At 39.0% G+C, this 17,469-nt stretch overlaps 1 protein-coding gene across 14 annotated transcripts in view; it reads right to left on the reverse strand.

Annotated features, from left to right (window-relative positions):
- Positions 1-17,469, reverse strand: part of FHOD3 (formin homology 2 domain containing 3) — a 377,738-nt gene that overhangs the window by 120,001 nt on the left and 240,268 nt on the right. For all 14 annotated transcript variants that reach the window (XM_005527828.3, XM_088051905.1, XM_088051887.1 and 11 more), the window contains one exon: positions 3,492-3,603. In XM_005527828.3, coding sequence (XP_005527885.2) covers positions 3,492-3,603 — 112 coding nt within the window. The remainder of the gene's footprint in view (positions 1-3,491; positions 3,604-17,469) is intronic.

Genomic DNA, 17,469 nt, shown 5'->3' on the forward strand with positions numbered 1-17,469 from the left:
TGTATAAAGCATGAAATATCTTGCACAAGGGCAGAATTCTGCATGAGAACTGCCACCAGCAGCTACAGGCGGGAAAGGCAGTGATACTTTTGGAAGTGTACTTTTGGCTATTTATATATGAACTTACATCTTTCCATTGTACCTGCAGTACATGCGTTAATTTAGTGGAATATAACTATGAATGAAATTGCAGGAAAAGCAGAGAGCTGATAATGAGGGCCATTTGGCTTTAATCTCCGTCCTAAAATATGATTGTGATAAAGAAGCCCTAGACAGCAGAGTGCAATGCCAGCTCCACTTCCTGGAGCCTTTGCGGTTTGGTATGCTTAAACTGAAAAGAGACCAAATTCCTCTGGAGTTCTGAAACAAGAAAGCGTGGGAGAAGGGAGGAGCTAAATGGAAGTGCAAGTAGAAGCTAATTCCTACATGATGAGGGCCATGCAGTTATTCATTTATGGTCTGCTTGTACTTCAGAGTAAAGCCAGTACTGTGGATCTCTGTATTTCAGTTTGCATATGGATGTATTCACACATATAAACCACAGATGGGATGGCTTTGAAACCAGACTGAGTTAATATGGGGTTCTCTAAGTTAATCATGTGTGGTACACATGTTGAAGAATTATGTCATATCTCATCACCTTGTATGTACATGAAACATTGAACTTTTATCAAAGCAGTGCTGAACTTAATTACATACCTGCAAGATTTATGACAACAGTTCAAGAAAAGGCATATTGCTTTTTTCTTTTTTTCTGTTTTGTTTCACCAGTCATTAAAAGTGGGTACTTCTCATTTATAAGCCACTAATTTAAAATTATAAATTAAAACACAGCACATCCACATCTAAAAGTGAAGGGCTTTGACACTGTCTTCCACAGCATTCTTTTGGAGAAACTGGCTGCTCATGGCTTGGGTGGGTGTACTGCTCACTGGGTAGAAAACTGACTGGATGATTGGCCTAGAGAGCAGGAGTTCCCAGAGTTCAGTTCAGCTGGCAGATGATCACTTTTAGGGTTCCCCAGGGCTCAGTGTTGGGGCCACTCCTGTTTAATATTATTATCAATGACCTGGATGGGGGGACGGAGGGCACCCTCAGTCAGTTTGCAGGTGACACCAAGTTAGACAGCAGAGTTGATCTGCTGAAGGCAACAAATTTCTACAGAGGGATCTGGATAAGGAGGATCAATGGGACGAGGCCAATTGTATGAAGATCAGCAGCGTCCTAGTACTTGGGTCACAACTGCTCCATGCAGCACTGGGGGCAGAGCTGGAAGGCAGCCTGTCAGGAAAGGACCTGGGAGTGCTGGTCAGCAGTGGCTGAACATGAGCCAGCATACGCCCAGGTGACCAAGAAGGCCAATGGCATCCTGGCCTGGATCAGGAATAGTGTGGCCAACAGCACCAGGGAAGTCATTGTCTCTGTACTTGGCACTGGTGAAGCTTCATCTTGAGTCCTGTGTTTGGTTTTGGGCCCCTCACTGCAAGAAGGACATTGAAGTGCTGAAGTGTGTCCAGAGAAAGGCAACAAAGCTGGTGAAGGGTCTGGAGCACAAGCTTTATGAGGAGTGGCTGAAGGAGCTGAGGTTCTTTTAGCCTGGAAAAAAGGAGGCTCAGGGGAACATTACCTCTCTACAACTCCTGAAAGGAGACTATAGCCAGGTGGGGGTTGTCCTCTTTTCCCAGTTAACAAGAGACCAGATGAGAGGAAATTTCCCCAAGTTGCATCAAGGGAGGTTTAAATTAGATATTAGGAAGAATTTTTTTCACCAAAAGGGTTGTCAGGTTTTGGAACAGGCTGCCCAGGGAAGTGGTGGACTTCTGTCTTCACTGTCTCCAGAGGTATTTAAAAGACATGCAGATGTAGCAGTAAGGGACATGGTGTAGTGGTGAACTTGGCAATCCTGTGTTAATGGTTTGACTCAATGATCTTAAAAGTATTTTCCAACCAAAATGATTCTGTGACTCTATTATGTTGGTGATCTAAAAAGAGAACTAAATATAAAACCAGAAAGATAATCTCTTAAGGAGCTAAGTACAACTCCTTAATGAAAATAATTTTTAAAAAATAGGAAGAAGGAAAATCTGAGTATTTGGGCTAAGGTATTTGCAAGAGTTCATGAAATAATCTACCAAAGCACAGGTATGATAATTCCTGAAAAACCTCTCATTATATTCTTAACATACACTCATCTAATTACATGCATTCGTTTTTTCAAGTCTTGTGTTATTACTTAAGTTGTTTTATTACTTTGGGGCATGTAGATGATTGCCTAAGACCGTTCTACAGACAGAGAAGGGAACACTTTGTTTAGGGTCCTCCTTTCTTCTTTAATGAGTTTATTAGCATGCTAGTAGATAAAGGGCAGTTTGAACTTATTGAGAATACCAGTGAGTTCAGAAAGATGATGAAATACTAAGAATGACTGAAAAAATGAATCACAGTGCTCACAAGTACATCAATATTGTAATTATATTTATTTATATAATTATATATCATTGCATTGTAAAATTTACTTGTTTTAATTCAAAACAGAAAGCCAACCTGAAGAATTCACTCTTTTGAATTGCCTCTGCCTGCTTCCCTGCTATTAAAGATAATTTGGCTTTTTTCTTTTCAACCCATTTTGATAACTGAAAACAAAATCTGGCTCATTTTTCTTATTTCTGGCACCACTTTCTCCCCAGCCCCCAACACTTTCTTGTTTTACTTTTACCATATCAAGTCTCTTAGACAAGTTCAGTATGGAGGCAGTTGCTCCACAGAGGGAACCTTGCTTTCAACCTCCATGTTTGAGACCACAACAATGGATCTCCTAACCTCAAAAACTCTCCTGGAGGCAAAGGAATGTTTTGCATCAAAAGAAAATGCCCCAGGAGGTTAGTGATGGCTTTGTGGGAAGAACAAGAAAGAACCATTTTTGTTCTGTGTATTTGTAAAAAATACAGTATACATATTCAAGTATTTTTCATGAGCCTGACGGGTAACAGATTTCATAGTATAATATCTGCTCAAGGGCTTTATTTTAATGTAAGAACAGATGGTTTTGCTTTTACTATAAAGCCTGTACTATTACTGACCTCGTCTTTCTCTTCAAAGGGATTACACTGATTAGATATCATTTTCTCTTCTAAATCAGACTGCTGCTTCCCAGAAGGAAGTGGAAAGACGGTTTTGCCCAAAGGAGTCTCTGAGGCCGGAAGATACGGAGGGGCTTTACTTAGCATGTGGGTGCAGGGAAAGGGCAAGGACTGGCACCCCAGGAGGCAATCAAGTTCCTCAGTTTTCACTCTTCACTTTCCCATTAAAATTAATTCTTCAAACAACCTTAGATATTACGAATACTTAAAAAATGCTCTTAAGAAATGAAGGGTATGTTGGACAAAGCAGGCATCAATGACAGCAACTCTAGAACCACTGAAAGTGGTGATGAAATGCTACCTCAATTTCAGTGGTGCTGGGATGTTGGAACCCCTGGTAAGACTACTCACCTCTCTTTTCATCCACAGTAGACACTGCCTGGATCAAAAGCGGTGCATTGGATTCTGTGTACTCCACAAACACCAGCAGCAGCTTCAGTGCTGTCTTTACCACCAGGCGAAACTGGAAGAAAAAAGTGCAACTTGTCATTCTCCAAACCGCAGCATTCCCAGATGTGTGAAATGACACTGGGCAAGAGGCAAGCCCAGCAGTCCACATCTGGTAGTAACTCATGAAGAGAAGAGATTAAGCTGTAACAGCACTGAAAAAAATGAAAGGTAGTCAGCTGAGAATTTCATTCACTGGACAGTGCTCTCCTAGGGAAGCCCCAGTAGACAATGAATCCAAATGAAAGCTTAATACTGGCACAAGTAACAAAAGGGTGAACATCCCACCTCTGCATACCCCGAGCACTGCTGCCCAAAGCCTGATGTACACAGAACCTACTGAGCTAACAAAGCATATATTTATTTCTCAACACATTTATTTCCTCTTTTTGCTCTGAGCCTTTAATCCTGTCAAAATGCTGCGTGATGGGATGACTTTCTCCTTATGTTTTCTTCTCTTCTTATAATGCTACTATTTAATCCCTAAATTATTAAATAGATTGAACTTCACTATTAAACACAACTTGGGAGGAAGTGTGTTTAATCTCCAGCTATCCCACCCTGTCACAAAATGTGTGATTTACTGGAACTGAGCATTCTGCCTGGAAGTTTTCAAACTCAGGTTTTTGTATGTCCTTAGGACTGAGTATACATCAAAGACTCAGCATTAGTAAAATGGATCTAATGGAAATCAATAGCCAAACTCTATCAATTTCACCACAGAGCTCCCATTACCAGAGAGGATCATTTGGCTAAAAGAGCTGACTAAGGATTTTTAGGGACAATCAAGTATGATTAATTTACATGATCAGGTATATGAAAAGCCAACTCTTTATTTGAGGGGAGGATTTTTTAATAGGCAGGGCTCTACATATTGAGAGGGCTTTTACTAGGGGAATTGATACTGATTTAAATTTAAATTACTCTCAATTTAAATATGGATTATTATACCATTTCTGTCAATATTGGCTAATTCCCATTTCCACTTTTTTTTTCAAGTCCTCGCAACCCGACTCTCCTAAGAAGCAAAAAATCATTATTAGTAATTTCATAGATCTACACAGTCAGAAGACAGTGACTGTGTCTATATTCTAAAATAGACTGCAATTGCAACATGCATAGACTCAAGCTACTGTGTTCACACAGCCACTCACAGGGATGTACTAGAACTCACTTGAAAGTAATGAACTACAATGCAGCTTGCTGCTATTAACACACAGTTCAGTGTCAACAGTGATCCCAACTATTTCCCTAGTTTCTTGGGGTTTACTCACTCATGCAGAATTGAGCTTAATGCACACAATGGCACTACTAGCAATGCAAAATATTCTGCTGTTGAAGCTAGATGTTTTTCAGGCTTGATGTGTTGTCAAATTGTTGAATTTTAGGGCTGACAGCCAGGAAATCCCAGTGACAAACCTGACCAGGTTCCTTAATACCCTTGGTTAGTCTAATTTGCAACTGTACTGCTGCAGTGATACTTCACAGATACATGGGGTAGTCAAATTAAAAAAAAATTGAAACCTGATAACACAGCAAATCGCTTCCCTGCAATTGTACTATACATCTGTGTATTTGCCTGTCAGGCCAATACCACAGTGCTGCTGGTCTCCAGTGACATTTCTCTTAGGAATAAATTTCAATTGTTCAACAAACATAGTGGAGGAATTTCCAAAAACTCTCCACGTTTTTTGTAAAGTTACTTTGCAAGTAGGAGTTATACCAGATTACTATAAACTATTCTAGCATTAACATACTTCCCAGATAACTATTTACATACTACCTTCTAACCTGATTAGGTGTTTGTTTTTTTTTTTTTCCTTAGAAAGGAAAGCTTAGCTATTACTTTTGATGGTGATTAAGACCTCAAGTCTCGGCCATGTGGCGGCAACAGGATGAATGTACACATAAGTGCTGCACGGCAAAGTTCCCATACGTCTTCATTTGACAGCAATCAGTGGGGGACACACCAGGCTTAAGTCTGTTTTTGCAAATCTCTCTTCCAGGAAGAAGAAAGAACCTTTGGCAGTACCTTTGCTCAGATTGTTGCCTGCTGGCCATGGCAGCTGCTGCGATAAGGAGCTGGCCCCTCTGCACCTGCCACCCTGCAAATCCTGTGAAGCCTTAAGGCAGCCCACTGCAGTTGCACTAGACTGAGGCTCAGGCTGGCTGATTTCAGGTGCTGTCTGCAGGTATCACCTTCCTGTGCTTAACAAGCTAACAGATGGTTTTGTAAGGAATAAATGGCACTTAGAAACAGCCCCAGAGAAAAGAAGTGATTAGGAAAGCTATGTTTTGCTTGTCATTTACGTCCTAGGAGGACACTAAATTCAGTTCGTCATCAATTTTCAGAGCTTATCCAACTCCTCACAAAAGAGTCAATCGGGCCTGGAAGTGGAGGTGCTTTCCACTGAAGGTGCATACCATGGCTGCTTTCTTCTCGCTCCAGAACAAACACCAGCTTTGAGAAAACCTGCGTTTAAAACAATGCTGTTTCCTGCTTAATAGAAAATGACACTTGGGACTCCTGTGGGCACTTTTAAGCCTGCATGCTGCTTTGGACAGTTTGGAAAAGGACAAAAGCAAGACATTGCAGTCGTAGACTAAGCTGCACAATGTCTGTACTGAGGGCTCACCTAGCTACCCATGACCCACACAGTCTTTGTGCTCATCCTGCAGTACTTTTCAAAACTGCATTAACAGTGCTTCTTGACAGGAGCAGGCAATCACTGAGCAGCTGAACTGCCCCTAAGAAACTGAAGTCTTCAGCCAGCCAAAGCCCTTCTGAGACATCTGATAGCCTGTCACATCCAGACACAAAAACAGTCCAGAGCCTGACATGCTCACACTAAAATCAGCTCCAGTTATCCACTGTGGCACCAAGCAGTCTCTGAAAGGTCTGTTCAGGGATACCTGGTGGCAGAACCCATGTGAAGCACAGGGATTTTTTTTTAATGTGGCCTCCCGTATGATGTCCTATCTGTTAAATGTTCACTTAAATGACCACCTGTGGGCCTGAAGTTCCCATTTGTGATTAACTATTTGACTACCAACGTGGGAGATCCCCAGCTTCTTACGTGAACTCTAAAATGTGTTTGCAGGACATACCTTTTCAATTAATTCGATAGCTAAATTGCAAATAAAATAACTAAATGTCAAAATTGGGAGATTGTTTAAGAGGAAAAACCAGCAGCAATTCACTGATTTTCTTGCTACCTTTTGTGAAATCATGGGGCTTTTTGCCTGTCGCTATCATTTATTTCACATGACTTACCCAGATGGCACAGCAATGGGAGCAATACAAACAAGTTTCATACTTCATTCATGAGCAGGTGAATCACTAATAATCTGAATCCCTGTTAAAAAACTTAATGAAAGCTTTTAAAACTGTTTGTGGGATTTTTTTCTGGTACTCATCTACAATTGAAGAGGGGAACAACTGCTTTCTGAATCTGCTTCAACAGTCACAGTTTTGTTAAAATCCTGGACCAATCGCACTTCAAACTCAACTAGGAAGGCAACAAAAGAGGTAGACATGCTAGCTCAAAGAAAGTCCTGTTATCATCACTTTGAAAACATTCGTTGTTCTAATTAAATCCAAATTTCCATCTTAAAGATAGCTTAGTTAAAAAATAAGGCCTATTGAGGCGATATGCATACTCACTGGCTTGGTAAAATAACTTTCTAACAGTTCTTAAATTAAATCAGGATTCTTGAATATCCAAACACTGAAGCATCAAAACCTCTATTAAGCTAGAAAAGAAAGTTCATGTTGTGTTTTTGTATCATGTGCAAGCCAATTTATAGAGAGGAAATGATGTTAGCATCTTCTGGCTAAAGATAAGAACAAGCCAGCAACGTAAAAGGAAGAAAAATTATAAACCTTTTCCCTCTGACTCGCTTTACCTTATACAGTGCAGTTTGGCAGTCCCTTTCCCTTTTATCTCTTTATATTTAGACAATTACAGACTCAGACAGGGATACCACACAACAGGCTGCAAAACTCATGTCTCATGGAAGGGCTTATCACAGTTGTTAATCACTTGTCTGGAAAGGCTTTAACCTTTACAAGGAATGCTGTCACAAAGTTCATTGACTTAAAAGACCAAAGTAATATTTGTAGAGTTCAGATTGAAACACTGAGGATTCAATTATTTTTCCTTTTAAAAAGAAAGAAAGTAAAAAGGAAATTGAATAAAAATATTTTACTTTGGGAGATGTAGCTACTTTGGATTTACACTATTCAAATTTAAAGGAGAAATAGGCATTGAATTTTTACATAAAGATTTACTACAGCCAAATCCTCTGAAACCTAACCCAGGTGCAGACTTGGACTTACTGTAGGTCAGCTAGGTACTCATTCTCTTGGTAGGATACAGCCAGGCAGAGCTACAGCTAAAGAAACACCCAGTGCAACCGGTGTTCAGCCTGCCGGTGGAAGGCACACAGGGAAGCTGGAACCCTTCTTTCTTGTGGGGTGCAGAGATGCCCCCAACTTCAGATCTAGTGCTGCAGGAAAAGCCTCTTGGCAGCCCACCAGCACCAGCAATGCAGCTCAGTTTCACGTTTTGCAAGGGGATAAAATCACCTTCTGTTCACAAAAGGAGGAAAGATCTTCCTGAAATGGGAGGTTTTATGTACATATTTAAATAAAATACATTACACATATATATAAAGAGTGTATCTATATAAATCCACTATTTATTATAATAAACAACAAATATATAAAATAAATATTATTACTATATGGTAATAATATATAATAATATCATAATATATTGTTTTCTTTTATAATAATCAAGAAAGAGGAAATATAAATATTGAGCTTGAGAGAATCTCAGAGTAATAATATAAGTTGGAATGGCCCTAATAAGATTTTCCTTCTTATCTTAGGTGAAAATATCTAGTTCCCTTCCTCATATAGCATGTGCTCTACCCCATCTCACCACCATGGTAAACCCTGCTGGACTTGCTCCAGTAGATAAATATCCATCTCATACTGAGGAGCCCAACACTGGACTCCTGAACTCCTGATGCAGTCTTATCAGCACTGAACAGGGAGAGGCACTTCCTCCAGCTCGGTGTCTTACACTCCTACCACCAGTCCAGTCTGAGATGCGTTTAACCTTCATTCACACAAGGGCACACTATTAACTCGTGTTCCAGTTCATAGTCTCTTTTTCAGAATAAGCAGACAGAATAAAATGGTATGATGCTGAAGGAAACACCTGTAAATTTCCCAGATTTTAAGAGAAGAGGTAATGGCTTTAAACTGAAAGAGAGCAGACTTATATGTTAGGAAGAAATTTTTCACTGTGAGGGTGGCGAGGCACTGAAACAGACTGCCCAGAGAGGTTGTGGATGCCTCATTCCTGGAAGTTTTCAGGGCCAGATTTGATGGGGATTTGAGCAAACTGGTCTAGTGCAATTAAACCCAGTGGCAGAGGGGCTGGAACTACATGATCATTCAGGTTCCTTCCAACCTAAACCATTCTATCGTGTGATTCTATGACATCCCACTATTCTTTATTTAACAATTCATTTTCTGAAATCTCCAGAACAATGTCATTGCAGTATTTTACACAGTGTCCAGCTGCATTTATGGGAAAAGATGTCTCCACTGCATCCAGCATCTTAGTGAATCTTTCTCAAATCTGCAGTGCAGAAAGCCAGCACTGAGTGCATAAGCAGGAACAGTCACCTTTGATGTGATGACTAGAGATCAGCTCACTCAGAAGCATGCAGGGCTGGCTAAGCACTGGAAAGAGCCTTAACACCTACAGCAAGAGCTTTGGAAATGTTCTGCACAGAGTGCTCACATAGCCCAGACAAAAGGTAACCCAGACATACCCAGGCTTGGGTAGTCAAACAAGCAAGGGGAAAGGCATAAGGGGGTAAAACATTTCAAACTCCCAAATAAAGGATTTTCAAGTGCCTTACAAAATATAGAAACAACCCAAATTCTTTCTAGTCTCTCTCTTCTCCAAAACTGACATTTGAGGTCAGTTACTTCATTCCTAAAACAGGTGACAAGTCTATTTTTTAATTCAGTTCCTCTTTATTCATAGCTCCTGAAGGCAGGAATTCTCACAAGAATGAGATCCTTCTGTGTCACCTAAGCCAAGAACTTCTAATCAGCCTTATTTTCCATCAGAACTTTAAAACAGCATCTTTTGAAGATGGAAAATTTAGAAATTCAAATGACCTATGTAATACCAAACAAAACTTTGTAAATGAGTGTAATCTTTCTTTACGAGAGAGAATAAAGAGTTCATATGTGCTAGGGCTCTAAAAGCTGTTTGATGGACAACAATGAATACATGCCAATTCCTCCATTTTCTTTTCAGAGATGCAGCATCTGCCCAAGCCATAGGGTGTGCATGGCACAGGGAGGATCACAAAGCTGTGAGGCAACAGTTAAATACAGTATGCAAAAAGTATGTGAGTAACCCCCATTCTAGGTACTGAATATTGTGAACACCTAGGCATTTTATATCATTAGGGATGCAACTATTAAACAATCTATGCTTCTGTGGGCTGGTGTACCAACAGAACAAATAAGAATGCATGCAATGCCATATCTATATTTAAAGCAATGAGATTTTGGTAAGTTTGATATTAAAACAATGTCAGATTGCATTTTAATATTCAGCCATTTTTACTCAAATCTTCAAAGAGGGATGCTTAAATAAGGTAAATGAACTGTTGTTAAGGGCTTTGCAAGCTCAGGACTGAAGCTGTGAGATGAGTTAGATTGAGATGAAAACTCCTATAAGCTTAGATGCAAGATGCTCCAAAATCATCAGTTAAACAACAGTCTTTTAACTCTGAATGTTTAAGTTTTTTCCTCCACAGAATGTGTAATGCTAAGAATGGCAGAGAAATACATGCATTTAGTATTCTGAAAATGAAGTTTCTCAGAACTTTGCAGATGTACTAGGCAATGATTATGTGTTCTGTGCACTGTTACATATCTGGTGTGTATCTGTCATTTATCTGTGGTGAGATTTCTGATATGAAGAGAAACAAGGTCATTAAAAAGAAATTAATCTGGTCTACCAGCAAAAAACAGGGATAAGCAAATAGTGATTAGTGAATGGTCAACAGGAAAAAAAAGGCTCATGCTTGGAAATTACAATTTACACCATCCATCATGGTCTAGAAGAAGAAGGGGGAAATACAAAATAAAAATCTGTAGATGGAAGTAGAGCAACTCATACAACAAATCAAAGCATACTGCAGGTCAAAGTAGTTCTCAGATGAATACATGCAGCTCCAATGGAAGCTTTGAAAGAATATGTTTGGGGTAGAAATCAGCCCTGTGTTAAGTAATTTCTAATGAGCTACTGATGTAGCTGCGTTTCTTTTGCAGCAAGTGCCACATGAGACAGACATTGTTTGAATAAACCTAAGGCTGTAGTGCTTGGAAGAAGACACAAGGGTTTTTTGAGCATTCCCCTCTCCTCCTTTTGGAGTATCAATGACAATCTTGAACAGGTAGAGAAGTGATTTTCTGCTCCCATGAAGTAGTCTGAAATTACTTTGTTTTTGTTATGTTTTATGATAGGATGAATGAAAAACCATCCACAGGACAACACACAAAGTGAGACCAATCTCCTTCTTCTTTTCCCCCCTACAACCAGACCAATCCCCCCAGTGTCTCCCACAAGAACTGTCCATTGTGTAAAAATTACCTGTAATTACTGAACTAGAAAGGAGGACAGGGTAAGACCTGGAGATTATAGGACATAAAAGGAATAAACTTCCTTACTCTCAGGTGACTCCTGAGCTGGTATCCTTGCACCTTTGTCAGAGGCCCAAGCATAGGCCTATTAGTTCTTACACAGTTTTAAATGCCTTTCTATTTGGCTCTTTCAGATATTGCTGAAACAAAAGGGTTTGGTTTCAATTAAAGTTTTAGTTTTTTCCATTGCAAAACACAAACCAAAAATATTTCACTGGAAATTTGCCATCAGCCTGTGTCCAGACCAGGAATTATGCTTTGCTTGTAAAGATTTAATTTTCTTTCTCTCTTCAAACAATGCAGTTTCATAGTATCATCTGTTGATTCTTTTATTAACCGCTCCCAAACACTGGTATCTTTTAGGACTCCAGGAAAATAAACACTATCAGTACCTCTAGAACAGTCTTCTCTGTCTGGATAAAGACTGTGATTGAGTTATCTTAAATAAGGTATAAAACACTTAGCTTGAGAGAAACCACAGTAACATGAGAACCAATTCCTGGTTAAACTCATGCTTGTGTGTAATGTGCTATCAAACATGATAAGGAACAGACTTCTTTATTCTCTTTTTGTCTTCTACAAATATGTACTTTATTTATGTGTAGCCCTAGTTTTCTACCATTTTCCTGTTATGGATCATTGACTAATATTGTCTAGTAAAGTCTGTTCCTTTCATTAGATAGCAAAATCTTGGTTGGGTTCATACTAAACTAGCTTTATGCAAAACCACCAACAACAATATTTTCTGATATGTATAATGTCATTCTAATACAACTTAGCATCTGGAAACACACTTCCTGATTAGGCCATTTTTTGGTAGCTCCTGCAAATCCATGACCCTAAAGCCTGTAAGTCACAGCTAAACATGATGGGTCTTTAGAATTAGTCATATGTCTCTAAAATAAAATGAGAGTTTCTGAACAGCAGAATAAATTAAAAATAACCTTCTTTGTCCTGAACACTACTCTGATGATCTGCTCAGCAATGAATGCAACAGTGAGATTCCATGTTTTGGTAACAGTAAGGTAAGTAGATAATAAGCAACGAGATTTGAAGTCACGCAGCATCAGATTTCTGTATTAGAAATGAGTTTTCAAACTAAAATGGATCATAAGAATGGGGTATTGTGTGCCTACATAAGGGAAATATGATTAAGGCCATTTGGCATGTCTTACTTTTTTTTTTTTCCTTTTTTCTTTTATGACTGGGGAGTTACATGCTAAGCTTTCCCACCAGTCCCCTAGATTGATGTACGATATTAGCCTTGAACTACGCTGTCCTCAACAGATGGTCATTGGGCTGAACCTCTGGCAGCCGGAAAGGTTTGAGAGATTGGCAGTTTCAGCAACTTCTTTTCCTTGGGCAGGGCCAAGTTGATATTTCCTTAGCTGTGTTATAAAAAATGTGAGAGGAAAAGATTTTGTATGAACTTAATTGCAGCTAGGACTTTATCTTCACTCCCTGCTCTGAAATCCCTTTCATATCACACTCTTTTAGCTTTTGTTATACTGCTGAATGACATCTTTGATTGTGAAAACATCTAATTATATACAAAGTCACCTTACTCAAGACAAAAAGCAATTAATTTTAAAGAGAGAAGGGATTCAATAAGCTATTACTAAGGTATCTCATGCAAAGCATTTAAGGATCTGAAAGTCATCTACAATTAATCAATTGTAGGTTGTAGGGCAACGGTTCTGTGATGCATGCTGTGATCAATCACATTATATGTACAGAAAAGCTGAAGTACTGTACATTTAAAATGCAAACTGAAGATGTAACTGAAGATGTCTTTTTTTTAAGCCGCCAAGTAAATATTTGACTATGTTTCCAGAAATATTTTAAATTCCAAATGAAATCTTTAGATTTAAGATCAAATTACTACTGTATCATTTTCTTGAGCGATTAGAAATTATGTAGAAGGAAGTTCCACATCAATTTTCCACAAAAAACTACTTTCTTCCAAGACTCACTCCCAGTCATAGGCAGACCTCTGATTTATATAGCTGGTGACCAGAACTTTCCTCGTGACAGCAGCAGAGTGCTTCACAAGCTCCAGACCTGCAGTATGTTTGATATGGGAACTGTGTAGAAAGCAGCATATCAGAACTTTAATGTCTTCAGGATGTTCATTTTCCTCCTGGACAATGCACAGAGTGGCTCAAGTGGAGCTCAGAGGTCACCCTGTTCCTGCCTGTGAAAGTCATCACCAACAAAAGGAATGAATTTTGGCCAAAGTCAGAGGAAAACAGAGAAATAACAAAAATATTAGTGTACCTTCTCTTGGAGTGTCTTAACAAAACTAAATCCACTGAAACGCATGACAGCCATAAGGAGCACAGAATTTTCACCTTTGTTTCCTTAGGCAGCTATGCTGTCCCTCCCACTGCCTACTTCTGGACTCTTTCCATACTTTTGGACTTTTTCTGTAACTATGGGATCTATCTGCCCACTGCACTGTCATACTTGACAGTAATGGAGCTATGTTCCTACTCAAGTTGAAAAAGGCATTACAAAAGACCCCAAGTCAGCAATCTCATATGAGAAAAGGAAGTTTCCAGTCATTTTGGAAGGGACACAGCTAGAAAACTAGTCCGCAGTCCTCAGCCTTCCACCAGCCATGCTGCAGGCTGCCATTTGCACAAAAGAACAGGCACGGGACACACAGCAGGACTGAGCCACCAAGAGCATGTGGGATGGTGAGGAAAAAGTGGGGAAGAAGGAAAACAAAGATAACAAATTGCTTCATTAATTCTACTGCTAATGAAACGACTAGCTAGAGTTAGTGGCCTTGGCAATGTCCTGTTTAAATAATATCAAGGTTGAGTTCAAGGACCCTAGGGGAAAAAACTATTTGAGTACAGTGGAAAACTGCTCTATTATTATTCTGTGGCTTTCTGCATGTGAAATTTGTTCTTTCAACAGTTTCATTAAAATGTACTCATATTAAAAACCCAAACTATGCCTGTGTTTAAATAACTCCACCTGAAAACAACTGTAAGTTTAATGGTATGGTTAACAGTCCTTTCCTGACACTGAACAATCTTAGAGATGACATTTCAACAGCAAAAACACAAAATCATAACAACCCATGAATAAAGTGTTTGGAAATGGCTGAAGATTGTACATGAACAAAGACTCGAAACTATAAAATATTACCTATTGCAAAATCTTTCTTCATTTTTAACAGGTTATTTCTTTTAAGCGTCCTAAAAAGCAAAATGCTAGCAGTTTGAACTACTGAAATGATAAAACTGTTGAAATAACAAATATCACACATCAAACTATGGGACAAACTCACCACAAACTCTTCTTGAAATAATATTGCATAATATTGAATAATATGAAGTAGTAAAGTAAAACTAGAGAAAGGATATATATATATATATATACACACACACACATATATATCACTTATTACTATATGATAAAAGTACTATTATTTCACTGTATAGACTGAAGATTTTTTCTCTATTCTTAAACTTCGGAGTATTATCAGGCACAAAAAGTAATTCAGAAGCAGAGGTTTGACTGCAAAACCAGACACACTTACTTACATTTGGACAACCTGCCAAATAAAGTTAATAAATAAAGATACTTTATGGGGGACATGTGAACATAACAGAAGTGGTCTTATTTCTCCAGCAATCATCTGTTAATCCGTCCCAAATCTGGAAGAGGTTGCTATCCTCAAATCCACTTCTCATCATCAGTCTAGTCCAGATGCTTTTTTTGTAAATCCCAAGAACTTCATAATGAAAATAAAAATGTAACAGACCAGACACATTTCCAGCTTCTGGTGTGGTGGGTTTCTGCAGTGAGTGGCAGAATATTTCATGGAGCCATTTAGAAACCTGACTTATGGCAACACAAGTCACTGCATATCAGCTAAGGCACTGCTTAATTGCACAGCCCTAGCAGTGGCACATTATTCTAACTCCCTCCTTTGTCAGAAGAGGACATGGATGGGCATATTCTCAACTTTGGTTTCCATAAATGCTATAAAGTATGTAACTTCTGCATACAGCTGGACAACTGGAAGAATATATTATATAATTGTAGGCTTCTCTCAACAGTGCTCTTATTTTTACTTACTTATTATTACAGTGATAACTATTTTTTAAGAGTTACAAAGCTCAGTGTTCAGTGAGATAATGTAATTCCTCTATCTCAAACTACCTCTTTCCTCTGACTTTTATCAACCAAACTCATCACATCCACCCCAAATTTCACAGCAAATCAAACAAACATACAAACTGAAAATATTTACACAGTTGGTTTTGAATCACAGAAAGGTGAAAGAGCTGGAAAAAGACTCCTCAGACTCCTGCTTGGGTAAGAGAAATGGAATTGTTTCCATATAGCACTTTTGGTGATGTGGCAAAGGCTTCCCAATAGAGGCTTAACTCATATCAAAATCATGTCCACTTGTGTTCCAAGGGTCTGCAGATCAGATGAAATTAACTTCAGCTTCACTAACCTCCATGTCCAGATCCCTGTAGTTTGACTAAGAGCAAATTCCTTTGTTACAATTAATAAAAATGATCTGGCTTTTACAGTTTTTCTCAAAGTATAAAGCAAACATATACGGGTACCACTATGAAAAAGTGGTGCAGAAAAAGCAGAAAAAGGAGGAGGAAGTTTGGGTGACTCACTTAAGGGTTGAGGTTGGAAGGGATCTCTCTGGAGGTCATCTTGTCCAAATCTCTGCAAAGCCACCTACACTTAGTTGTCCAGGACAGTGTCAAATTTATTAAACATGGCTTAAAATTATCAGACATTAAAAAGAAAAAAAAATAAAAAAAAAAATATGGTGATTCTTAAACATATATTTTAAACTATCCTTTATTATTCAGAGCACTTGTGACTTATTTTCAGCTTCTCTCTCACATATCCTTACCAGCCCCCAAACACACATATACTGAAAGGGACAAAAAGTCTGTAACACCTATTTTCATTAAATCACTGAGATTACCTAATTTCATTATAACAAAGCAGTTTCACGTATGTAAAGATTCAAATGCCCATACATATGCCCAAAATGTAGTTCTCAGTTCACATATCATGTGAAGACAAGACCTTTTATGCAATGAGATCCAAGTAGTTCTCTGGACACCACGTGTGGTCTGGGATTACAGTAAAAATCTGTGATATTGTATATTAAATTAACTACATTTTCTCAAGCACTTAAGAGAATACTGAGTGGTTTGCTGAGAAACCTCCAATGACTCACAGGTTTTGTGTCTCAGGTCCTCAGCAGCACCACAGTAACAGCAATGCTCACTCTAGGCTGACAGCAGACAGAAAGGGATAGAAACATTTCTGTACAGCAGAATGGGAACATGGCTATCAAAAGTATTCAAGGCTCAGAAACTCATGTTCAGAACTGACAGGTCCAGCATGGTTTCTGAACTAACCTGCCTGCATGTGTAGTCTCCCTGCAGCCTACTTTTCTGGGAATCTGGATGTGCAGCTCAAAGACAAGACTGGACTAGGCTCCTAGCTCCCAAGCGAGGTTACAAGGGCCTCAGTAGTGCAACAGAGCATCCTCTGAAATCACCTGAGATGTAACCACAAGCCTAAAAACACCAAACAGCAATGCAATATGAACTGAAGTCAAGTATGGCCCTGTATATTCCCAAGAAGCTGTAGCTACCAAGCTGTAGGTAGGTTTGCAGCAGCAGTGACCAGGACAAGGGATCAGATTCCAGAGTCCATGTTTCTCTTCATCTGACGCTTACTGCACTGTTCTGGTCCTAAAGACTAAACACATTTGACTAAGCCACTGCACAGTGAGATGGACCTTAATTTGTGGCATTGTTTCACACATATTTCAGTTTTGTTTCATCAGAATGAAGCATATTTTAGATGCAGTATTTAAGAATTATTCAGCATCTGAGACTTGAACAGTTTTTAGCTAAGTAATTGCCAGAGTCTTTCAAAGAGCTGAACTCACAGAAGCATGAGTTCACAATCAGCAGTGATTTGACTTGCATCATAGATCAATTTTGAGCTGTTTCAGTTTTTTGGGAGCAGTACAGACAGAAAGAGGGATAGAGAAGAGACGGGTGGGGGAGAACCCAACCAAAAAACCCCAGTCCTTTATTTTTCCTGAACTAACTGCAACAGATTACTCCC

Source organism: Pseudopodoces humilis, chromosome 1 (assembly GCF_049639895.1).
Source record: "Pseudopodoces humilis isolate 2021_Gansu_Grassland_sample_001 chromosome 1, ASM4963989v1, whole genome shotgun sequence".
NCBI lineage: Eukaryota > Metazoa > Chordata > Aves > Passeriformes > Paridae > Pseudopodoces > Pseudopodoces humilis.